The 22,176-nt window shown below is 43.3% G+C and overlaps 1 protein-coding gene across 2 annotated transcripts in view; it reads left to right on the top strand.

The window, feature by feature from the left end:
* klhl5 (kelch-like family member 5) overlaps nucleotides 1–22,176 on the top strand; it is a 96,614-nt gene that overhangs the window by 41,689 nt on the left and 32,749 nt on the right. For both annotated transcript variants that reach the window (XM_055912765.1, XM_055912764.1), the window contains exons 2-4: nucleotides 7,532–7,720; nucleotides 16,777–16,913; nucleotides 21,202–21,398. In XM_055912765.1, the coding sequence (XP_055768740.1) occupies nucleotides 7,572–7,720; nucleotides 16,777–16,913; nucleotides 21,202–21,398 (483 nt within the window). In that variant the 5' untranslated portion in view covers nucleotides 7,532–7,571. The remainder of the gene's footprint in view (nucleotides 1–7,531; nucleotides 7,721–16,776; nucleotides 16,914–21,201; nucleotides 21,399–22,176) is intronic.

Here is a 22,176-nt window from a genome sequence, read left to right as displayed (position 1 = left end):
CCGTATATAGGATGCTCTCTGTAGGTCTACCGTATATAGGATGCTCGCTGTAGGTCTACCGTATATAGGATGCTCTCTGTAGGTCTACCGTATATAGGACGCTCTCTGTAGGTCTACCGTATATAGGACGCTCTCTGTAGGTCTACCGTATATAGGATGCTCTCTGTAGGTCTACCGTATATAGGACGCTCGCTGTAGGTCTACCGTATATTAGGATGCTCTCTGTAGGTCTACCGTATATAGGACGCTCTCTGTAGGTCTACCGTATATAGGATGCTCTCTGTAGGTCTACCGTATATTAGGATGCTCTCTGTAGGTCTACCGTATATTAGGATGCTCTCTGTAGGTCTACCGTATATAGGACGCTCTCTGTAGGTCTACCGTATATAGGATGCTTGCTGTAGGTCTACCGTATATTAGGATGCTCTCTGTAGGTCTACCGTATATTAGGATGCTCTCTGTAGGTCTACCGTATATTAGGATGCTCTCTGTAGGTCTACCGTATATTAGGATGCTCGCTGTAGGTCTACCGTATATTAGGATGCTATCTGTAGGTCTACCGTATATAAGATGCTCGCTGTAGGTCTACCGTATATAGGATGCTCTCTGTAGGTCTACCGTATATAGGATGCTCGCTGTAGGTCTACCGTATATTATGATGCTCTCTGTAGGTCTACCGTATATAGGATGCTCTCTGTAGGTCTACCGTATATTAGGATGCTCTCTGTAGGTCTACCGTATATAGGATGCTCTCTGTAGGTCTACCGTATATAGGACGCTCGCTGTAGGTCTACCGTATATTAGGATGCTCTCTGTAGGTCTACCGTATATTAGGATGCTCTCTGTAGGTCTACCGTATATTAGGATGCTCGCTGTAGGTCTACCGTATATAGGATGCTCGCTGTAGGTCTACCGTATATAGGATGCTCGCTGTAGGTCTACTGTATATTAGGATGCTCTCTGTAGGTCTACCGTATATTAGGATGCTCGCTGTAGGTCTACAGTATATAGGATGCTCTCTGTAGGTCTACCGTATATAGGATGCTCGCTGTAGGTCTACCGTATATTAGGATGCTCGCTGTAGGTCTACCGTATATTAGGATGCTCGCTGTAGGTCTACCGTATATAGGATGCTCGCTGTAGGTCTACCGTATATAGGATGCTCGCTGTAGGTCTACCGTATATAGGATGCTCGCTGTAGGTCTACCGTATATTAGGATGCTCGCTGTAGGTCTACCGTATATAGGATGCTCGCTGTAGGTCTACCGTATATTAGGATGCTCTCTGTAGGTCTACCGTATATTAGGACGCTCTCTGTAGGTCTACCGTATATTAGGATGCTCGCTGTAGGTCTACCGTATATTAGGATGCTCGCTGTAGGTCTACCGTATATTAGGATGCTCGCTGTAGGTCTACCGTATATAGGATGCTCGCTGTAGGTCTACCGTATATAGGATGTTCGCTGTAGGTCTACCGTATATAGGATGCTCGCTGTAGGTCTACCGTATATAGGATGCTCGCTGTAGGTCTACCGTATATAGGATGCTCTCTGTAGGTCTACTGTATATTAGGATGCTCTCTGTAGGTCTACCGTATATTAGGATGCTCGCTGTAGGTCTACCGTATATAGGATGCTCGCTGTAGGTCTACCGTATATAGGATGCTCGCTGTAGGTCTACCGTATATTAGGATGCTCGCTGTAGGTCTACCGTATATAGGATGCTCTCTGTAGGTCTACCGTATATTAGGATGCTCGCTGTAGGTCTATCTAGGCTGTGATTCGTTTTATTCTGCAGTCGTATCGGTACTATGGAAAATATGTGGATCGTTCTTTCCACACCCCCTGGCTATACAGTCTATATGCTAAGCATATCATAGGGCCATACAGTCTATATGCTAATCATATCATAAGGCTATACAGTCTATATGCTAATCACATCATAGGGCCATACAGTCTAAATGCTAATCATATCATAAGGCTATACAGTCTATATGCTAATCATATCATAGGGCTATACAGTTTATATGCTAATCACATCATAGGGCTATACAGTCTATATGCTAATCATATCATAGGGCTATACAGTCTATATGCTAATCATATCATAGGGTTTCATCATAATAACTAGTCATTTTTTTCAAATTAACCCTGTGGTGATGACGTATTGATAACCAGTTAGATGGACCAGTCAGAGATATTAACCCACCATGAGGTGTCTGTGGTGATGACGTATTGATAACCAGTTAGATGGACCAGTCAGAGATACTAACCCACGATGAGGTGTCTGTGGTGATGACGTATTGATAACCAGTTAGATGGACAGTCAGAGATATTAACCCACGATGAGGTGTCTGTGGTGATGACGTATTGATAACCTGGCAGATGGACAGTCAGAGATATTAACCCACGATGAGGTGTCTGTGGTGATGACGTATTGATAACCTGGCAGATGGACAGTCAGAGATATTAACCCACGATGAGGTGTCTGTGGTGATGACGTATTGATAACCAGTCAGATGGACCAGTCAGAGATATTAACCCACGATGAGGTGTCTGTGGTGATGACGTATTGATAACCAGTTAGATGGACCAGTCAGAGATATTAACCCACGATGAGGTGTCTGTGGTGATGACGTATTGATAACCAGTTAGATGGACCAGTCAGAAATATTAACCCACGATGAGGTGTCTGTGGTGATGACGTATTGATAACCAGTTAGATGGACAGTCAGAGATATTAACCCACGATGAGGTGTCTGTGGTGATGACGTATTGATAACCAGTTAGATGAACCAGTCAGAGATATTAACCCACGATGAGGTGTCTGTGGTGATGACGTATTGATAACCAGTTAGATGGACAGTCAGAGATATTAACCCACGATGAGGTGTCTGTGGTGATGACGTATTGATAACCAGTTAGATGGACCAGTCAGAGATATTAACCCACGATGAGGTGTCTGTGGTGATGACGTATTGATAACCTGTTAGATGGACCAATCAGAGATATTAACCCTGTGGTCTGTGGTGATGACGTATTGATAACCAGTTAGATGGACCAATCAGAGATATTAACCCTGTGGTCTGTGGTGATGACGTATTGATAACCAGTTAGATGGACCAGTCAGAGATATTAACCCTCGATGAGGTGTCTGTGGTGATGACGTATTGATAACCAGTTAGATGGACAGTCATTGAGTGATGCGCAGGGTTGACTTGTAACCAACCCGCAGTCCCCGCGGATAGCGGGCGGGGCGGGTTTAGGTTCGTGACGTATTGTTTGGATGAGGGGTGGGTGGCGGTCAAGTTGAATAAGGAGCTAACATAACATTAAAAAAAAATCCATAAACGTATAATTCTTGTGCATCTTACAGTGAGCTCCAAAAGTATTAGGACGGGGACAATTTTTGTTTTGTTGTTCTTGGCTCTGTACTCCGGCACTTTGGATGTGAATTGATAGACTATGAGGTTAAAATCCAGACTGTGCGTAAAATCCAGACCGTGGGTTGAATTCTGTATCAAATTAAACAATGAATGCATTTCCCCATGATGGTAGTGACTGCTTATCACTTATTAACCATAATTTATTCAACATCACTTTATTTTAATAAAATAAGTCATCTCATCTCTATAGAGCAGCTGTCTGAAAATATCGCTATTTTAGTAGTTAATTCAAGGGTAAATAAAGCTTACTTTTATGACTGATGAATACCAGCTATGAATCACTTAATAATACCAACTAATAATCTTTTCAAACTTTGTCGTCTTCCAGAGTCATTGGAAGAACAGGAAGTTACCAAACCACAGAGGATGTAAATAATGTATGGTTTTTAGTATTGGCTTTATGGGATAGCTAGCAAACTTGTAAACCTATTACCCATTCCTATAAGTGTGTACTATTTTTAAGTAATGATAAATAATACACACTGGCTGTTAAGCCAATTATTTTATGACTTTTGCCTCCTGTTTTAAGTTTATTGGGATGGTAATGACGTTTGTTTTTAATGATCCCGTGTGGCTCAGTTGGTAGAGCATGGCGCTTGCAACGCCAGGGTTGTGGGTTCAGTTCCCACGGGGGGACCAGGGTTCAATTCCCACGGGGGGACCAGGATGAATATGTATGAACTTTCCAATTTGTAAGTCGCTCTGGATAAGAGCGTCTGCTAAATGACTTAAATGTAAATGATCGTTATTTGGTGGAGGTCGCTAGCTACAAGGTATTTTCAACCTAGCCTAGCTTTGAGCTAGTTACAGAGGTATCTTCAACCTAGCCTAGCTTTGAGCTAGTTACAGAGGTATCTTCAACCTAGCCTAGCTTTTAGCTAGCTACAGTAGTATCTTCAACCTAGCCTAGCTTTGAGCTAGTTACAGAGGTATCTTCAACCTAGCCTAGCTTTGAGCTAGTTACAGAGGTATCTTCAACCTAGCCTAGCTTTTAGCTAGCTACAGTGGTAACTTCAACCTAGCCTAGCTTTTAGCTAGCTATAGTGGTATCTTCAACCTAGCCTAGCTTTTAGCTAGCTAAAGTGTTATCTTCAACCTAGCCTAGTTTTTTAGCTAGCTACAGTGGTATCTTCAACCTAGCCTTTTAGCTAGCTACAGTGGTCTCTTCAACCTAGCCTAGCTTTTAGCTAGCTAAAGTGGTATCTTCAACCTAGCCTAGCTTTTAGCTAGCTAAAGTGGTATCTTCAACCTAGCCTAGCTTTTAGCTAGCTACAGTGGTATCTTCTGCACAGACCGGACAAGTTTTAAGAAGGCTCAACAATGGATTCTAGTCATTGTAGTTAATTACCAAGTAGTTTTGCGCTAAACTATATAGAACATTGGCCTGTTGGAAACTACAACTCCCTACTACAATGTTACAGTTCAGCAAAAAAATCATTCTTTAACCCGTCTCCTCTCCTTCATCTACACTGATTGAAGTGGATTTAACAAGTGACATCAGTAAGGGATCATAGTTTTCACCTGGATTCACCTGGTCAGTCTGTCATGGAAAGAGCAGGTGTTCCTAACGTTTTGTATTCTCAGTGTATTCAGTCCTTCAGACGGTACTCACACCCCTTGTCTTAATGTTTTGTATTCAGTTCTTCAGACGGTACTCGCACCCCTTGTCTTAATGTTTTGTATTCAGTCCTTCAGACGGTACTCACACCCCTTGTCTTAATGTTTTGTATTCAGTCCTTCAGACAGTACTCGCACCCCTTGTCTTAATGTTTTGTATTCAGTCCTTCAGACGGTACTCACACCCCTTGTCTTAATGTTTTTGTATTCAGTCCTTCAGACGGTACTCACACCCCTTGTCTTAATGTTTTTGTATTCAGTCCTTCAGACGGTACTCGCACCCCTTGTCTTAATGTTTTTGTATTCAGTCCTTCAGACGGTACTCACACCCCTTGTCTTAATGTTTTTGTATTCAGTCCTTCAGACGGTACTCACACCCCTTGTCTTAATGTTTTTGTATTCAGTCCTTCAGACGGTACTCACACCCCTTGTCTTAATGTTTTGTATTCAGTCCTTCAGACGGTACTCACATCCCTTGTCTTAATGTTTTGTATTCAGTCCTTCAGACGGTACTCACATCCCTTGTCTTAATGTTTTGTATTCAGTCCTTCAGACGGTACTCACATCCCTTGTCTTAATGTTTTGTATTCAGTCCTTCAGACGGTACTCACATCCCTTGTCTTAATGTTTTGTATTCAGTCCTTCAGACGGTACTCACATCCCTTGTCTTAATGTTTTGTAGTCTTAATGTTTTGTATTCAGTACTTCAGACGGTACTCACACCCCTTGTCTTAATGTTTTTGTATTCAGTCCTTCAGACGGTACTCACACCCCTTGTCATTCTCCACATTTTTGATGTTACAGCCTGAATTTAAAATGGAGGACATTTAGGTGTTGTGTCACTGATCTACACACAATACCCCACAAGGTCAAAGTGGAATTTTGTTTGTAGAACATTATTATTATTATAATTTTTTTTTAATAAAATGTTTAAAACTGAAATGTCTTGAGTCAATAAGTATTCAACCCCTTTGTAATGGCAAGCCTAAATGAGTTGAGAATAAGTTGTATGGACTCTTTCCATGTTCACACACACACACACAGTTATCTGTAAGGTCACTCAATTGAATAGTGAATTGCAAGCACAGATTCAACCACAAAGACCAGGGAGGTTTTTTCAATGCCTAGCAAAGAAGGACATCGATTGGTAGATGGGACGAAGAAAAACAGACATTGAATATCCCTTTGAGCCTGGGTGAAGTTATTAATTACACTTTGGATGGTGTATCAATACACCCAGTCACTACAAAGATACAGGCGACCTTCCTAACTCAGTTGCCGGAGAGGAAGGAAACCGCTCAGGGCTTTCACCACGAGGCCTATGGTGACTTTAAACCAGTTACAGCGTTTAATGGCTGTGATAGGAGAAAACTGAGGATGGATCAACAACACTGTAGTTACTCCACAATACTAACCTAAACGACAAAGGTGCTTCTACAAAGTATTGACTCAAGGGTGCTTATGTAAATTAGACATTTCTGTATTTCATTGTCAGCACATTTGCAAGAATGTCTAAAAACATGTTTTCGCTTTGTCATTATGGGGTATTGTGATGTCATTATGGGGTATTGTGATGTCATTATGGGGTATTGTGATGTCATTATGGGGTATTGTGTGTAGATGGGTGAGGAAAAAAATCTAAATTTTAATCTATTTTAAATTCAGGCTGGTTCAACAATGTGGAATAAGTCAAGGGGTATGAATACTGTCTGAAGACCCTGTGAATGTATATCCAGTCTTATGGATGAGTCGTCCTTCTACAGGAGTGGAGTCTCAATCTGTGAATTTATATATATATATATCTCTGTCTCTTTCTCTCTCTGTCTCTTTCTCTGTCTCTCTTTCTCTCGGTCTCTTCATCTCTCTGTCTCTCTCTCTCTCTGTCTCTTTCTCTGTCTCTCTTTCTCTCGGTCTCTTCATCTCTCTGTCTCTCTCTCTCTCTCGGAGCTAAAGACTTGTTCTCACACACACACACACACACACACACACACACACACACACACACACACACACACACACACACACACACACACACACACACACGCTTATTCACTCACAATGACTCACCCACAGATGAGACCAGCCAAGATGCGTGTTGCCTTCCATACTGCCACTACTGAATATAGTGTCAAAGCCATTCTGGCTCAGTGCTCTGCTCAGTTTCCCTTGTGTTGGTAAAGATATGGAGAAACTGGGGGCCATTTTGGAGGGGGGGGGGGGGCAGACTAAATTGTAGTGTGTGTCGTGCTATGGTCTTGGTTGCCATATAGACTGACAATTAAAACACTATCTTGAAAGTGTGTGATGGTGTGTACATCTTGTCTTTCTCCCTGCAGGTAAACACTTAGCACTAGTTAATCAAAGGTGATACAAATAAATACAAATCCTGTGTGTGTGTGTGTGTGTGTGTGTGTGTGTGTGTGTGTGTGTGTGTGTGTGTGTGTGTGTGTGTGTGTGTGTGTGTGTGTAGGACTTCCAACAGCAGCGCAACGCTGTCCTCATGTGTGTCGATGGAACCGTGTGTCCCCCCCGACGAGTGTGTGCACACGGCTCACACACACGCAGAGCTGACCTTCAGCAGGATGGAGACCTACCTCCGAACCAAGCAGCTGTGTGACGTCACTCTGGTGGCAGGGGACAGGAGGATACCTGCTCACAGGTAACACACACACACACGAATACACACATACACACACATACATACGCATACACACACACGTACATACATGCATACACACACACATACACACACAAACAGCTGAAGTCGGAAGTTTACATACACTTAGGTTGGAGTCATTAAAACTCGTTTTTCAACCATTCCACACATTTCTTGTTAATCTGTTTGGGCTGCAGGGGCAGTATTGAGTAGCCGGATAAAAGGTGCCCATTTCAAACGGCCTCGTACTCAATTCTTGCTCGTACAATATGCATATTATTATTACTATTGGATAGAAAACACTCTCTAGTTTCTAAAACCGTTTGAATTATATCTGTGAGTAAAACAGAACTCATTTTGCAGCAAACTTCCTGAGAGGAAGTGGAAAATCTGAAATCGATGCTCTGTTCTAGGGCCTGCCTATAAATGTCCTTGATATATATCAGTATACATGCACTTCATACGTCTTCCACTAGATGTCGACAGGCAGTGAGAGAAGAAATGGAGTGTATAACTTGATCTGGGGTCGAATAAATGCTCTTTGTATGACGTGTCACCAGTTTCCTGTTTTCTGGAGAGCGCGTGAAGGGACCTGGTTTTGCCTTCTGTACAGCTGTCGTTATAGACGACTAATATCTCCGGCTTTGATTTTATTTGATACATGTGACAATATCATCGTAAAGTATGTTTTTTTCAATATAGTTTTATTAGATTATTGACATTTTTTCGGGACGTTAGGCGTGTTGCTTTGTCTGCGTTTGTTCACGAAGGAGAGCTTCGCGCCACTTTGCTAGCTTTCCGTGCTAATTGACTGGAGAAGAGGACATTCTAAATCCAAACAACGATTGTTCTGGACAAAGGACCCCTTGTACAACATTCTGATGAAAGATCATCAAAAGTAGGACCCATTTTATGATGCTATTTCATATATCTGTCGAACATGTGAAATAGTCGTTTGCGCCCAGATTTTGGGTACTCTCTCGCTATACCTAAGCTGGATGTCGTAATGAAGTTATTTTTAGAATTCTAACACGGCGATTGCATTAAGAACTTGTGTATCTATCATTTCCTATACAACATGTATTTTTTTAGTTATGTTTATGAATAGTTATTTGGTCAGAATATGTGAGTGCCAGAAAAATATCCGGACGTTGTGGGAAAAAGATGCTACGTTAGCACAATGTATAACCACTGATTTCAGCTCTAAATATGCACATTTTCGAACAAAACATAAGTGTATGTATAACCTGATGTTATAGGACTGTCATCTGATGAAGCTTATCAAGGTTAGTCAAAAATTATATATCTTTTGCTGGTTTGTTACGATCGCTAACTTTTGCTGCTGGGGAATGGCTTGTGTTTCTGGCTATTGTGGTAAGCTAATATAATGCTATATTGTGTTTTCGCTGTAAAACACTTAAGAAATCGGAAATATTGGCTGGAATCACAAGATGCCTGTCTTTCATTTGCTGTACACCATGTATTTTTCAGAAATGTTTTATGATGAGTATTTAGGTATTTGACATTGGTGTCTGTAATTACTCTGGCTGCTTCGGTGCCATTTCTGACGGTAGCTGTGATGGTAGCTGCAATGTAAAACTGATTTATAGCTCAAATATGCACATTTTTCGAACAAAACATAGATTTATTGAATAACATGTTATAAGACTGTCATCTGATGAAGTTATATAGTTATACTATATTATACTATATAGTTTTGCCAAGTCGGTTAGATCATCTACTTTGTGCATGACACAAGTAATTTTTTCCAACAATTGTTTACAGTGTATCTGTATCACAATTCCAGTGGGTCAGAAGTTTACATACACTAAGTTGACTGTGCCTTTAAACAGCTTGGAACATTCTAGAAAATTATTTCATGTCTTTAGAAGCTTCTGATAGTCTAATTGACATCATTTGAGTCAATTGGAGGTGTACCTGTGGATGTATTTCAAGGCCTACCTTGGGTATAAACACCATGGGAACACGCAGCCATCATACCGCTCAGGAAGGAGACGCGTTCTGTCTCCTAGAGATGAACGTACTTTGGTGTAAAAAGTGCAAATCAATCCCAGAATAACAGCAAAGGACCTTGTGAAGATGCTGGAGGAAACAGGTACAAAAGTATCTATATCCACAGTAAAACGAGTCCTATATCGACATAACCTGAAAGGCCAATCAGCAAGGAAGAAGCCACTGCTCCAAACCTCCATTAAAAAGCCAGATTACGGTTTGCAACTGCACATGGGGACAAAGATCGTACTTTTTGGAGAAATGTCCTCTGGTCTGATGAAACAAAAATAGAATTGTTTGGCCATAATGACCATCGTTATGTTTGGAGGAAAAAGGAGGAGGCTTGCAAGCCGAAGAACACCATCCCAACCGTGAAGCACGGGGGTGGCAGCATCATGTTGTGGGGGTGCTTTGCTGCAGGAAGGACTGGTGCACTTCACAAAATAGATGGCATCATGAGGAGGGAAAATTATGTGGATATATTGAAGCAACATCTCAAGACATCAGTCAGGAAGTTAAAGGTTGGTCACAAATGGGTCTTCCAAGTGGACAATGACCCAAAGCATACTTCCAAAGTTGTGGCAAAATGGCTTAAGGACAACAAAGTCAAGGTATTGGAGTGGCCATCACAAAGCCCTGACCTCAATCCTATAGAAAATTTGTGGTCAGAACTGAAAGCGTGTGCGAGCAAGGAGGCCTAGAAACCTGACTCAGTTACACCAGTGCTGTCAGGAGGAATGGACCAACATTCACCCAACTTATTGTGGGAAGCTTGTGGAAGGCTACCCGAAACGTTTGACCCAAGTTAAACAATTCAAAGGCAATGCTACCAAATACTAATTGAGTGTAAGTAAACTTCTGACCCACTGGGAATGTGATGAAAGAAATAAAAGCTGAAATAAATCACTCTCTACTATTATTCTGACATTTCACAGTCTTAAAATAAAGTGGTGATCCTAACTGACCTAAGACAGGGAATTGTTATTAGGATTAAATGTCAGGAATTGTGAAAAAAAACGGAGTTTTTAAATGTATTTGGCTAAGGTGTATGTAAACTTCTGACTAAAACTGTACACACACACACACACACACATATAAATATATATATATGAATGACATTGTAATGTAACAGCACCTGTTTGGAACACACAGCTTTTAACTTTTCATGTTTATTCCATCTGACTTCCCCCTTTGACCTCCTGAGAAACCAGTAAACACGCCCCTGTTTTGGTTTTACAGTACCCCCCCCTTTGACCTCCTGAGAAACCAGTAAACACGCCCCTGTTTTGGTTCTACAGTACCCCTCCCTTTGACCTCCTGAGAAACCAGTAAACACGCCCCTGTTTTGGTTCTACAGTACCCCCCCCCTTTGACCTCCTGAGAAACCAGTAAACACGCCCCTGTTTTGGTTTTACAGTACCCCCCCCCTTTGACCTCCTGAGAAACCAGTAAACACGCCCCTGTTTTGGTTTTACAGTACCCCCCCCCCCCCCCCCCCTTTGACCTCCTGAGAAACCAGTAAACACGCCCCTGTTTTGGTTTTACAGTACCCCCTCCCTTTGACCTCCTGAGAAACCAGTAAACACGCCCCTGTTTTGGTTTTACAGTACCCCCCCCCTTTGACCTCCTGAGAAACCAGTAAACACGCCCCTGTTTTGGTTTTACAGTACCCCCCCCTTTGACCTCCTGAGAAACCAGTAAACACGCCCCTGTTTTGGTTTTACAGTACCCCCCCCCTTTGACCTCCTGAGAAACCAGTAAACACGCCCCTGTTTTGGTTCTACAGTACCCCTCCCTTTGACTGTTTCCACATTTTATGGTACATACATCTATTCTAAAATAGATTAAATTAATACAGAGCCTCGTCAATCTACATACGGTTACCCCATAATGACAAAGCGAAAACAGGTTTTTAGATTTTTTTTGTGTGTGCATATGTATTAAAAAACAAACAAACAGAAATATCTTCTTTACATAAGTATTCAGACCCAGTATTCAGACCCAGAACCAGTGCTATGAGACTTGAAATTGAGCTCAGGTGCATCCTGTTTCCATTGATCATCCTTGAGATGTTTCTACAACTTGATTGGAGTCCACTTCTGGTAAATTCTATTGATTGGACATGATTTGGAAAAGGCACACACCGGTCTATATAAGGTCTCACAGTTGACAGTGCATGTCGGAGCAAAAACCAAGCCGTGAGGTCGAAGGAATTGTCCGTAGAGCCTCAACACAGGATTGTGTTGATGCACAGATCTGGGGAAGGGTACCAACAAATATCTGCAGCATTGAAGGTCCCCAAGAACATAGTGACCACCATCATTCATAAATGGAAGAAGTTTGGAACCAATAAAACTGTTCTTAGATCTGGCCACCAGGCCAAACTGAGCTATCAGGGGAGAAGGGCCTTGGTCAGGGAGGTGACCAAGAACCCAATGGTCATTCTGACAGAGCTCCAGAGTTCCTCTGTGGAGATGGGAGAACCTTCCAGAAGGACAACCATCTCTGCAGCACTCCACCAATCAGGCCTTTATGGTAGAGTGGCCAGACGGAAGCCACTCCTCAGTAAAAAGCACATGACAGCCCGCTTGGAGTTAAAGTCACCTAAACAAGATTCTCTGGTCTGATGAAACCAAGTGTTGTGTCTTTGGCTAAACCGGATTAAGTGATAAGACATGCTATTCTATAAAATCATTTCTCTGTAATTAATATTACCTGATTGAACTAATCATGTAAATGTAATTAACTAGAGAGGGACACCACAAAATAATATTTATAGAGCTGTTATCTTCCGAATAAACTCTTAAAGACCTGGTAATATTTTACATCAATAGCAGTCAATACTAATCGTCACCTTATTTCAGTCTCATCTGAAAGTGGTAAATTCTTGGTTATCTTCACGAACTCTGGCTTACAAGTTGAATCAGCAATACAAAATTGGGTTTAATTATTTATTTACTAAATACCTAACTAATCACACACAATTACATATACACAGGATGGGTCATACATTGATTACTAATTATGTCATAAAAGAAAAAGTCCCTAGCGGACGGAACAGATATGACGGCTGGTTACACAAAGAAAGGGGGTTGGGTTTTTAATGAAAGCGCGGGAAGACTGAGGAACAAAGGAATTTGGTCTCTGATCAGACCTTGTAAAGCTATGCTATCCTAAATACAGTATCTTACGCATTCTAAATAACCGCCCATTTTGGAAAAGGAAAATGCAATAAATATTTTACTCTGAGCTGTGCTTCAATAGGTTGGTCGTAGATGGAAGTCCGTGTTGCCCAACAGAGATCTTCCTGTCCTCTGAAGAATGTCTGGTAGAACGGATGTGTTGTAGTAACGTCGTGTGTTTGGTAGAAGAGATACTTTGTCCGTCCCTCCCTAGCCCACGTTTACAGCTGCTGCTGCTCACTCAACGGCTAGGAGGTTCACTTCTTTAGTGAATTAGAGTTCAAAGTTCGTACCAAGTTGCCGTACTTTAAGCTCACGCTGAAGTTGGCTTAGTTCTGTCGTTTGATATTAGCCCCTTTTAACGTATGGACCGTCGTCCTCACGTCCTCGGGAACACCAATGTTAATTTCGTTAATAGGGACTTATGTAGTGGGGAGAGAAGGGCGTGTTTCATAGTTTTACAACCAATGTCTGTTCACATGGGCGGGGCCACGGAGTGAACAGAATCTACCTTATGGAAACAATTCTCTCATTTAGAAGCTAAAATTACATTTAATCTTTTTCACAAACAGATCCATATTTAAATATTTGAATTGCACAACAATTCCATGTGAATCTGATAACTAGAATGTGTAGACTTTCCCAGATACAGTTTATGTCGTCCTGTCATCAGTAATAATGTCTCAGACGACAACTGATCTGACATCATATTCTTTAAGTACCAACGGATACTTTCAACTGGTTGGATATGAAATACAATATATATATAATATATATATTAATATATTATATATAATAATAATAATAATATAATATACCGAAATATGGTTCAGTTGACCACCCTTTGGATGTTACCAGACTCTCCCAAACCCAATCTGGCAACCCATACCTCTCCCTCCCCAATCTGACAAACCTCTCCTAAACCCAATCTGACAAACCTCTCCCAAACCCAATCTGGCAACCCATACCTCTCCCTCCCCAATCTGACAAACCTCTCCCAAACCCAATCGGGCAACCCATACCTCTCCCTCCCCAATCTGACAAACCTCTCCCAAACCCAATCTGGCAACCCATCTCTATGTTAACAAAGGGCTTTCCAAGAGTCACTCTGTAGAGTAGAGAGAGAGGAAAGGGGGGGGGGGGTATTTATGGGGGTCATAAACCAGGCCAACGTCATGATAATGATAAACATGATAAACGTCATGATAAACCAGGCCAACTAGATTGAACTCTTTGGCCTGAATGCCAAGCGTCATGTCTGGAGGAAACCAGGCACCATCCCTACGGTGAAGCATGGTGGTGTGGGGATGCTTTTCAGTGGCAGAGAACTGGGAGACTAGTCAGGATCGAGGGCAAGATGAACGGAGCAAAGTACAGAGAGATCCTTGATGAAAACCTGCTCCAGAGCGCTCAGGACCTCAGACTGGGGCGAAGGTTCAACTTCCAACAGGAAAACGACCTTAAGCACGTTACCAAGACAACCCAAGTGGCTTCGGGACAAGTCTCTAAATGTCCTTGAGTGGCCCAGCCAGAGTCCGGACTTGAACCCGATGGAACATCTCTGGAGAGACCTGAAAATAGCTGTGCAGCGACGCTCCCCATCCAACCGGACAGAGCTTGAGAGGATCTGCAGAGAAGAATGGGAGAAACTCCCCAGATACAGGTGTGCCAAGCTTGTAGCGTCATACCCAAGAAGACTCGAGGCTGTAAAGGCGCTCCAACAAAGTACTGAGTAAAGGGTCTGAATACTTATGGAAATGTGATATTTGTATTTTTAATTAAAACACATAGGTTGTGTCTATATATTGAAAAATACACGTAAAAAAAAGAGAAAAGAACAGAAGACTGTTGACCAAGATTTGTTTTAGTCGGGGACAGCCCCACACTCCCACACCCAGACACACCAGGCCTCTTTTCCCCTAATGCAGCTCATTGTAAAGGGGAACTAATAGATGACAGATGTCCTATATTGGTACTACAGAACATAACTCATTTCTCCTTCCATTTCCTCATTTCAGATTTAGTCCATTCTCTCTCTCTCTCTCTCTCTCTCTCTCTGTCTCTCTTTCTCTCTGTCTCTCTGTCTCTCTTTCTCTCTGTTTCTCTCTGTTTCTCTCTCTTTCTCTCTTTCTCTCTGTCTCTCTGTCTCTCTGTCTCTCTGTCTCTGTTTCTCTCTTTCTCTCTCTCTCTGTCCCTCTGTCTCTCTGTCTCTCTGTCTCTCTGTTTCTCTCTGTTTCTCTGTGTTTCTCTGTGTTTCTCTCTGTTTCTCTCTCTTTCTCTCTCTTTCTCTCTCTTTCTCTCTCTCTCTCTCTCGTTCTCTCTCTTTCTCTCTTTCCTCCTCCTCCTGAAGGACATGCAGTAATATATATGTACCAGTCAAACGTTTGGACACATCTACTCATTCAAGGGTTTTTCTTTATTTTGACTATTTTCTACATTGTAGAATAATAGTGAAGACATCAACACTATGAAAGAACACATATGGAATCATGTAGTAATCAAAAAAGTGTTAAACAAATCATATATTTGAGATTCTTCAAAGTAGCCACCCTTTGCCTTGATGACAGCTTTGCACACTCTTGGCATTCTCTCAACCAGCTTCACCTGGAATGCTTTTCCGACAGTCTTGAAGGAGTTCCCACATATGCTGAGCACTTGTTGGCTGCTTTTCCTTCACTCTGCAGCCTCCTCACAAACCATCTCAATTGGGTTGAGGTCGGGTGATTGTGGAATGTAGAAAATAGTAAAAATATAAAGAAAAACCCTTGAATGAGTAGTTGTGTCCAAACCTTGTATGGATCTGATTCTCACAGACTTTTTAGGAATAGATTGATTGAAGGAATGATTGATTTTAGTTTGAAAAGTTATTTGAAAACCACTACTCTCTTAACTGGTGTGTCGACCAAAAAAATATTAATTAAAAATCTTTATTTTTATTTTTATGGAGACCCTCTAGAAATGAATGTTCGGTTTACATGTTTTATAACCCTTTATAGTGAAGGGTGCGTCTCATTCCATCAGTGTTTTATAACCCTTTATAGTGAAGGGTGCATCTCATTCCATCAGTGTTTTATAACCCTTTATAGTGAAGGGTGCATCTCATTCCATCAGTGTTTTATAACCCTTTATAGTGAAGGGTGCATCTCATTCCATCAGTGTTTTATAACCCTTTATAGTGAAGGGTGCATCTCATTCCATCAGTGTTTTATAAACATAATTGTCTTAAGAGTTCAGAGCCATCTTATGTCCTTAACATTTAAGTCCTTTCTTTCCCCTTTCTATGTCTCTCTCTCTCTGTCTCTGTCTCTCTGTCTCTCTCTCTCTCTCTCTCTCTCTCTCTGTCTCTCTCTGTCTCTCTCTGTCTCTCTCTGTCTCTGTCTCTCTCTGTCTCTCTCTCTCTCTCTCTGTCTGTCTGTCTGTCTGTCTCTCTCTCTCTCGTTCTGTCTCTGTCTGTCTGTCTCTGTCTGTCTGTCTGTCTGTCTGTCTGTCTGTCTGTCTGTCTGTCTGTCTGTCTGTCTGTCTGTCTGTCTCTCTCTCTCTCTCTCTCGTTCTGTCTCTCTCTCTCTCTCTCTCTCTCTCTCCCCCCCCCCCTTCTAAGCTCCTCTACAGTGAAAGATGTGTGTGGAAATTGAACAAATCTCTGCCCCTGATAGTAAATAGTCTAATATATTTGTGCGTGATGAAAGCCTTATTTTAGCAGAACAAAATTCTCTAGTCCGAATAATCTCTGTTCTCGCTCTCTCTCTCTCCTTTCTTTCTGTCTCTCTCTCTCCATCATTCTATCTGTGCTGAGATAGGACATATAAGTTATAGTCCCATTATAGTGGTTTGGACATTGAATTCTCCTTCCTTCCTCCCTGTCAGATTGGTCCTGTCGTCGGTGTCCGACTACTTTGCGGCCATGTTCACCAGTGATGTCAGAGAGGCCAAACAGGAAGAGGTTAAGATGGAGGGGGTGGACCCTGATGCATTGTGGGTGCTGGTACAATACGCTTACACAGGTACACACAATTACACACAACCCCTGTGTAGGGCTCAGGACAAAATAAGTGTACTATACTATATATCACACTCACCGGACAGTTTATTAGGTACACCACCCCGTACACCTAAATGGATGGCTCCTACAGACAGTGAGTCACGTGGACGTGTCTTGTTATATAAAGCAGACAGGCATCAAGACATTCAGTTACTGTTCCACTGAACTTTAGACTGGGCAACACGTGTGACCTAAGTGACTCTGAGCGTGGTGTGATGGGCGGGGCCAGGCGCGCCGGATACTGGGCAACACGTGTGACCTAAGTGACTCTGAGCGTGGTGTGATGGTCGGGGCCAGGCGCGCCGGATACTGGGCAACACGTGTGCCCTAAGTGACTCTGAGCGTGGTGTGATGGTCGGGGCCAGGCGCGCCGGATTCAGTATGTCAGAAACGGACGCCCTCCTGGGCTTTTCACAGACAGCGTCTAGGGTTTATACTGAGAATGGTGTGATGATTATAACAGACAGTGTCCAGGGTTTATACTGAGAATGGTGTGATGATTTTAACAGACAGCGTCCAGGGTTTATACTGAGAATGGTGTGATGATTTTAACAGACAGTGTCCAGGGTTAATACTGAGAATGGTGTGATGATTTTAACAGACAGCGTCCAGGGTTTATACTGAGAATGGTGTGATGATTTTAACAGACAGTGTCTAGGGTTTATACTGAGAATGGTGTGATGATTTTAACAGACAGTGTCCAGGGTTTATACTGAGAATGGTGTGATGATTATAACAGACAGTGTCCAGGGTTTATACTGAGAATGGTGTGATGGTTATAACAGACAGTGTCCAGGGTTTATACTGAGAATGGTGTGATGATTATAACAGACAGTGTCCAGGGTCTATACTGAGAATGGTGTGATGATTATAACAGACAGTGTCCAGGGTTTATACTGAGAATGGTGTGATGATTATAACAGACAGTGTCCAGGGTTTATACTGAGAATGGTGTGATGATTATAACAGACAGTGTCCAGGTTTATACTGAGAATGGTGTGATGATTTTAACAGACAGTGTCCAGGGTTTATACTGAGAATGGTGTGATGATTATAACAGACAGTGTCCAGGGTTTATACTGAGAATGGTGTGATGATTTTAACAGACAGTGTCCAGGGTTTATACTGAGAATGGTGTGATGATTATAACAGACAGTGTCTAGGGTTTATACTGAGAATGGTGTGATGATTATAACAGACAGTGTCCAGGGTTTATACTGAGAATGGTGTGATGGTTATAACAGACAGTGTCCAGGGTTTATACTGAGAATGGTGTGATGATTATAACAGACAGTGTCCAGGGTCTGTACTGAGAATGGTGTGATGATTATAACAGACAGGGTTTATACTGAGAATGGTGTAATGATTTTAACAGACAGTGTCCAGGGTTTATACTGAGAATGGTGTGATGATTATAACAGACAGTGTCCAGGGTTTATACTGAGAATGGTGTGATGATTATAACAGACAGGGTTTATACTGAGAATGGTGTAATGATTTTAACAGACAGTGTCCAGGGTTTATACTGAGAATGGTGTGATGATTATAACAGACAGTGTCCAGGGTTTATACTGAGAATGGTGTGATGGTTATAACAGACAGTGTCCAGGGTCTGTACTGAGAATGGTGTGATGATTATAACAGACAGGGTTTATACTGAGAATGGTGTGATGATTATAACAGACAGTGTCCAGGGTTTATACTGAGAATGGTGTGATGATTATAACAGACAGTGTCCAGGGTTTATACTGAGAATGGTGTGATGATTTTAACAGACAGTGTCCAGGGTTTATACTGAGAATGGTGTGATGATTATAACAGACAGTGTCCAGGTTTATACTGAGAATGGTGTGATGATTTTAACAGACAGTGTCCAGGGTTTATACTGAGAATGGTGTGATGATTATAACAGACAGTGTCCAGGGTTTATACTGAGAATGGTGTAATGATTTTAACAGACAGTGTCCAGGGTTTATACTGAGAATGGTGTGATGATTTTAACAGACAGCGTCCAGGGTTTATACTGAGAATGGTGTGATGATTATAACAGACAGTGTCCATACTGAGAATGGTGTGATGATTATAACAGACAGTGTCCAGGGTTTATACTGAGAATGGTGTGATGATTATAACAGACAGTGTCCAGGGTCTATACTGAGAATGGTGTGATGTTTATAACAGACAGTGTCCAGGGTTTATACTGAGAATGGTGTAATGATTTTAACAGACAGTGTCCAGGGTTTATACTGAGAATGGTGTGATGATTTTAACAGACAGTGTCCAGGGTTTATACTGAGAATGGTGTAATGATTTTAACAGACAGTGTCCAGGGTTTATACTGAGAATGGTGTGATGATTTTAACAGACAGCGTCCAGGGTCTATACTGAGAATGGTGTGATGTTTATAACAGACAGTGTCCATACTGAGAATGGTGTGATGATTATAACAGACAGTGTCCAGGGTTTATACTGAGAATGGTGTGGTGATTATAACAGACAGTGTCTAGGGTTTATACTGAGAATTGTGTGATTTTAACAGACAGTGTCTAGGGTTTATACTGAGAATGGTGTGATGATTTTAACAGACAGTGTCTAGGGTTTATACTGAGAATGGTGTGATGATTTTAACAGACAGTGTCCAGGGTTTATACTGAGAATGGTGTGATGATTTTAACAGACAGTGTCCAGGGTTCATACTGAGAATGGTGTGATGATTATAACAGACAGTGTCCAGGGTTTATACTGAGAATGGTGTGATGATTTTAACAGACAGTGTCCAGGGTTTATACTGAGAATGGTGTGATGATTATAACAGACAGTGTCCAGGGTTTATACTGAGAATGGTGTGATGATTTTAACAGACAGTGTCCAGGGTTTATACTGAGAATGGTGTGATGATTATAACAGACAGTGTCCAGGGTTTATACTGAGAATGGTGTGATGATTATAACAGACAGTGTCCAGGGTTTATACTGAGAATGGTGTGGTGATTATAACAGACAGTGTCCAGGGTTTATACTGAGAATGGTGTGATGTTTATAACAGACAGTGTCCCGGGTCTATACTGAGAATGGTGTGACAGAATGGTCCTGTGGGTGAAAACAGCTCCATGAGGATCCTTGTCACCGATTGGCTATTTACAGCAGACGACCACACCGGGTTCCAGTCCTATCAGTTTAAAAACAAGAAGAAGTGTCTCCAGTGGACATGACATCATCAACACTGGACAAATGAGGAGTTGAAAAACACACAGCCTAGAAAATGACAGTCAGTGTCCTGGTCAGTCCTCAACCCTATAGAGCCTCTCTGAGTGTCCCGGTCAGTCCCAAGAGTTTCCTGGTCAGTCCCCGGTCCTCAACCATATAGAGCCTCTCTGAGTGTCCTGGTCAGTCCCCAGAGTGTCCTGGTCAGTCCCCAGAGTGTCCTGGTCAGTCCCCAGAATGTCCTGGTCAGTCCTCAAGCCTATAGAGCCTCTCTGAGTGTCCCGGTCAGTCCCCAGAGTGTCCCGGTCAGTCCCCGGAGTGTCCCGGTCAGTCCCCGGAGTGTCCCGGTCAGTCCCCGGAGTGTCCCGGTCAGTCCCCGGAGTGTCCCGGTCAGTCCCCGGAGTGTCCCGGTCAGTCCCCGGTCCTCAACCCTATAGAGCCTCTCTGAGTGTCCTGGTCAGTCCCCAGAGTGTCCCGGTCAGTCCCCGGAGTGTCCCGGTCAGTCCCCGGAGTGTCCCGGTCAGTCCCCGGAGTGTCCCGGTCAGTCCCCGGAGTGTCCCGGTCAGTCCCCGGAGTGTCCCGGTCAGTCCCCGGAGTGTCCCGGTCAGTCCCCGGTCCTCAACCCTATAGAGTCTCTCTGAGTGTCCTGGTCAGTCCCCAGAGTGTCCCGGTCAGTCCCCGGAGTGTCCCGGTCAGTCCCCGGAGTGTCCCGGTCAGTCCCCGGAGTGTCCCGGTCAGTCCCCGGAGTGTCCCGGTCAACCCTATAGAGCCTCTTTGGGATCAGACGGAACGGGCTGTTGGCAGCGTGAATGTACCGCCGTCCAATCAGCAGCAACTGCCTGATACCATGGCGTCAGCGTGGACCAACATCCCTGTGGAACATTTCTGACACCTTGAAAAACACCTTGTAGAATGCCCCGAAGACTTCAGGCTGTTCTGGAGTAAAATCACTCACTCACTCTCTGTGTCCCTCTCTCTTCTCACTCACTCACTCACTCTCTCACTCTCTCACTCTCTCTCTGTGTCTCTCTCTCTGTGTCTGTGTAGGTCGTGTGGAGTTGAGAGAGGACACTATAGAGTGTATACTGTCAGTTTCATGTCTCCTCCAGCTCCAGTCGGTGGTCCAGGCCTGCTGTAACTTCCTCATCAAACAGCTCCACCCGTCTAACTGTCTGGGGATACGAAGCTACGCCGACACACAGAGCTGTACACACCTCCACCACACTGCTCACAGTTACACCATGGTAGGTCCAGACACACAGAGCTGTACACACCTCCACCACACTGCTCACAGTTACACCATGGTAGGTCCAGACACACAGAGCTGTACACACCTCCACCACACTGCTCACAGTTACACCATGGTAGGTCCAGACACACAGAGCTGTACACACCTCCACCACACTGCTCACAGCTACACCATGGTAGGTCCAGACACACCTCCACCACACTGCTCACAGCTACACCATGGTAGGTCCAGACACACCTCCACCACACTGCTCACAGCTACACCATGGTAGGTCCAGACACACCTCCACCACACTGCTCACAGCTACACCATGGTAGGTCCAGACACGCCTCCACCACACTGCTCACAGCTACACCATGGTAGGTCCAGACACACCTCCACCACACTGCTCACAGCTACACCATGGTAGGACCACACACACCTCCACCACACTGCTCACAGCTACACCATGGTAGGTCCAGACACACCTCCACCACACTGCTCACAGCTACACCATGGTAGGTCCACACACACCTCCACCACACTGCTCACAGCTACTCCATGGTAGGTCCACACACGCCTCCACCACACTGCTCACAGCTACACCATGGTAGGTCCACACACGCCTCCACCACACTGCTCACAGCTACACCATGGTAGGTCCACACACACCTCCACCACACTGCTCACAGCTACTCCATGGTAGGTCCAGACACGCCTCCACCACACTGCTCACAGCTACACCATGGTAGGTCCAGACACACCTCCACCACACTGCTCACAGCTACACCATG

Source organism: Salvelinus fontinalis, unplaced genomic scaffold (genome assembly GCF_029448725.1).
Source record: "Salvelinus fontinalis isolate EN_2023a unplaced genomic scaffold, ASM2944872v1 scaffold_0207, whole genome shotgun sequence".
In the NCBI taxonomy this organism is placed as follows: Eukaryota; Metazoa; Chordata; class Actinopteri; order Salmoniformes; family Salmonidae; genus Salvelinus; species Salvelinus fontinalis.
Note: the sequence above shows the minus strand (reverse complement) of the source record. Positions and strands in the feature narration are given on the sequence as shown.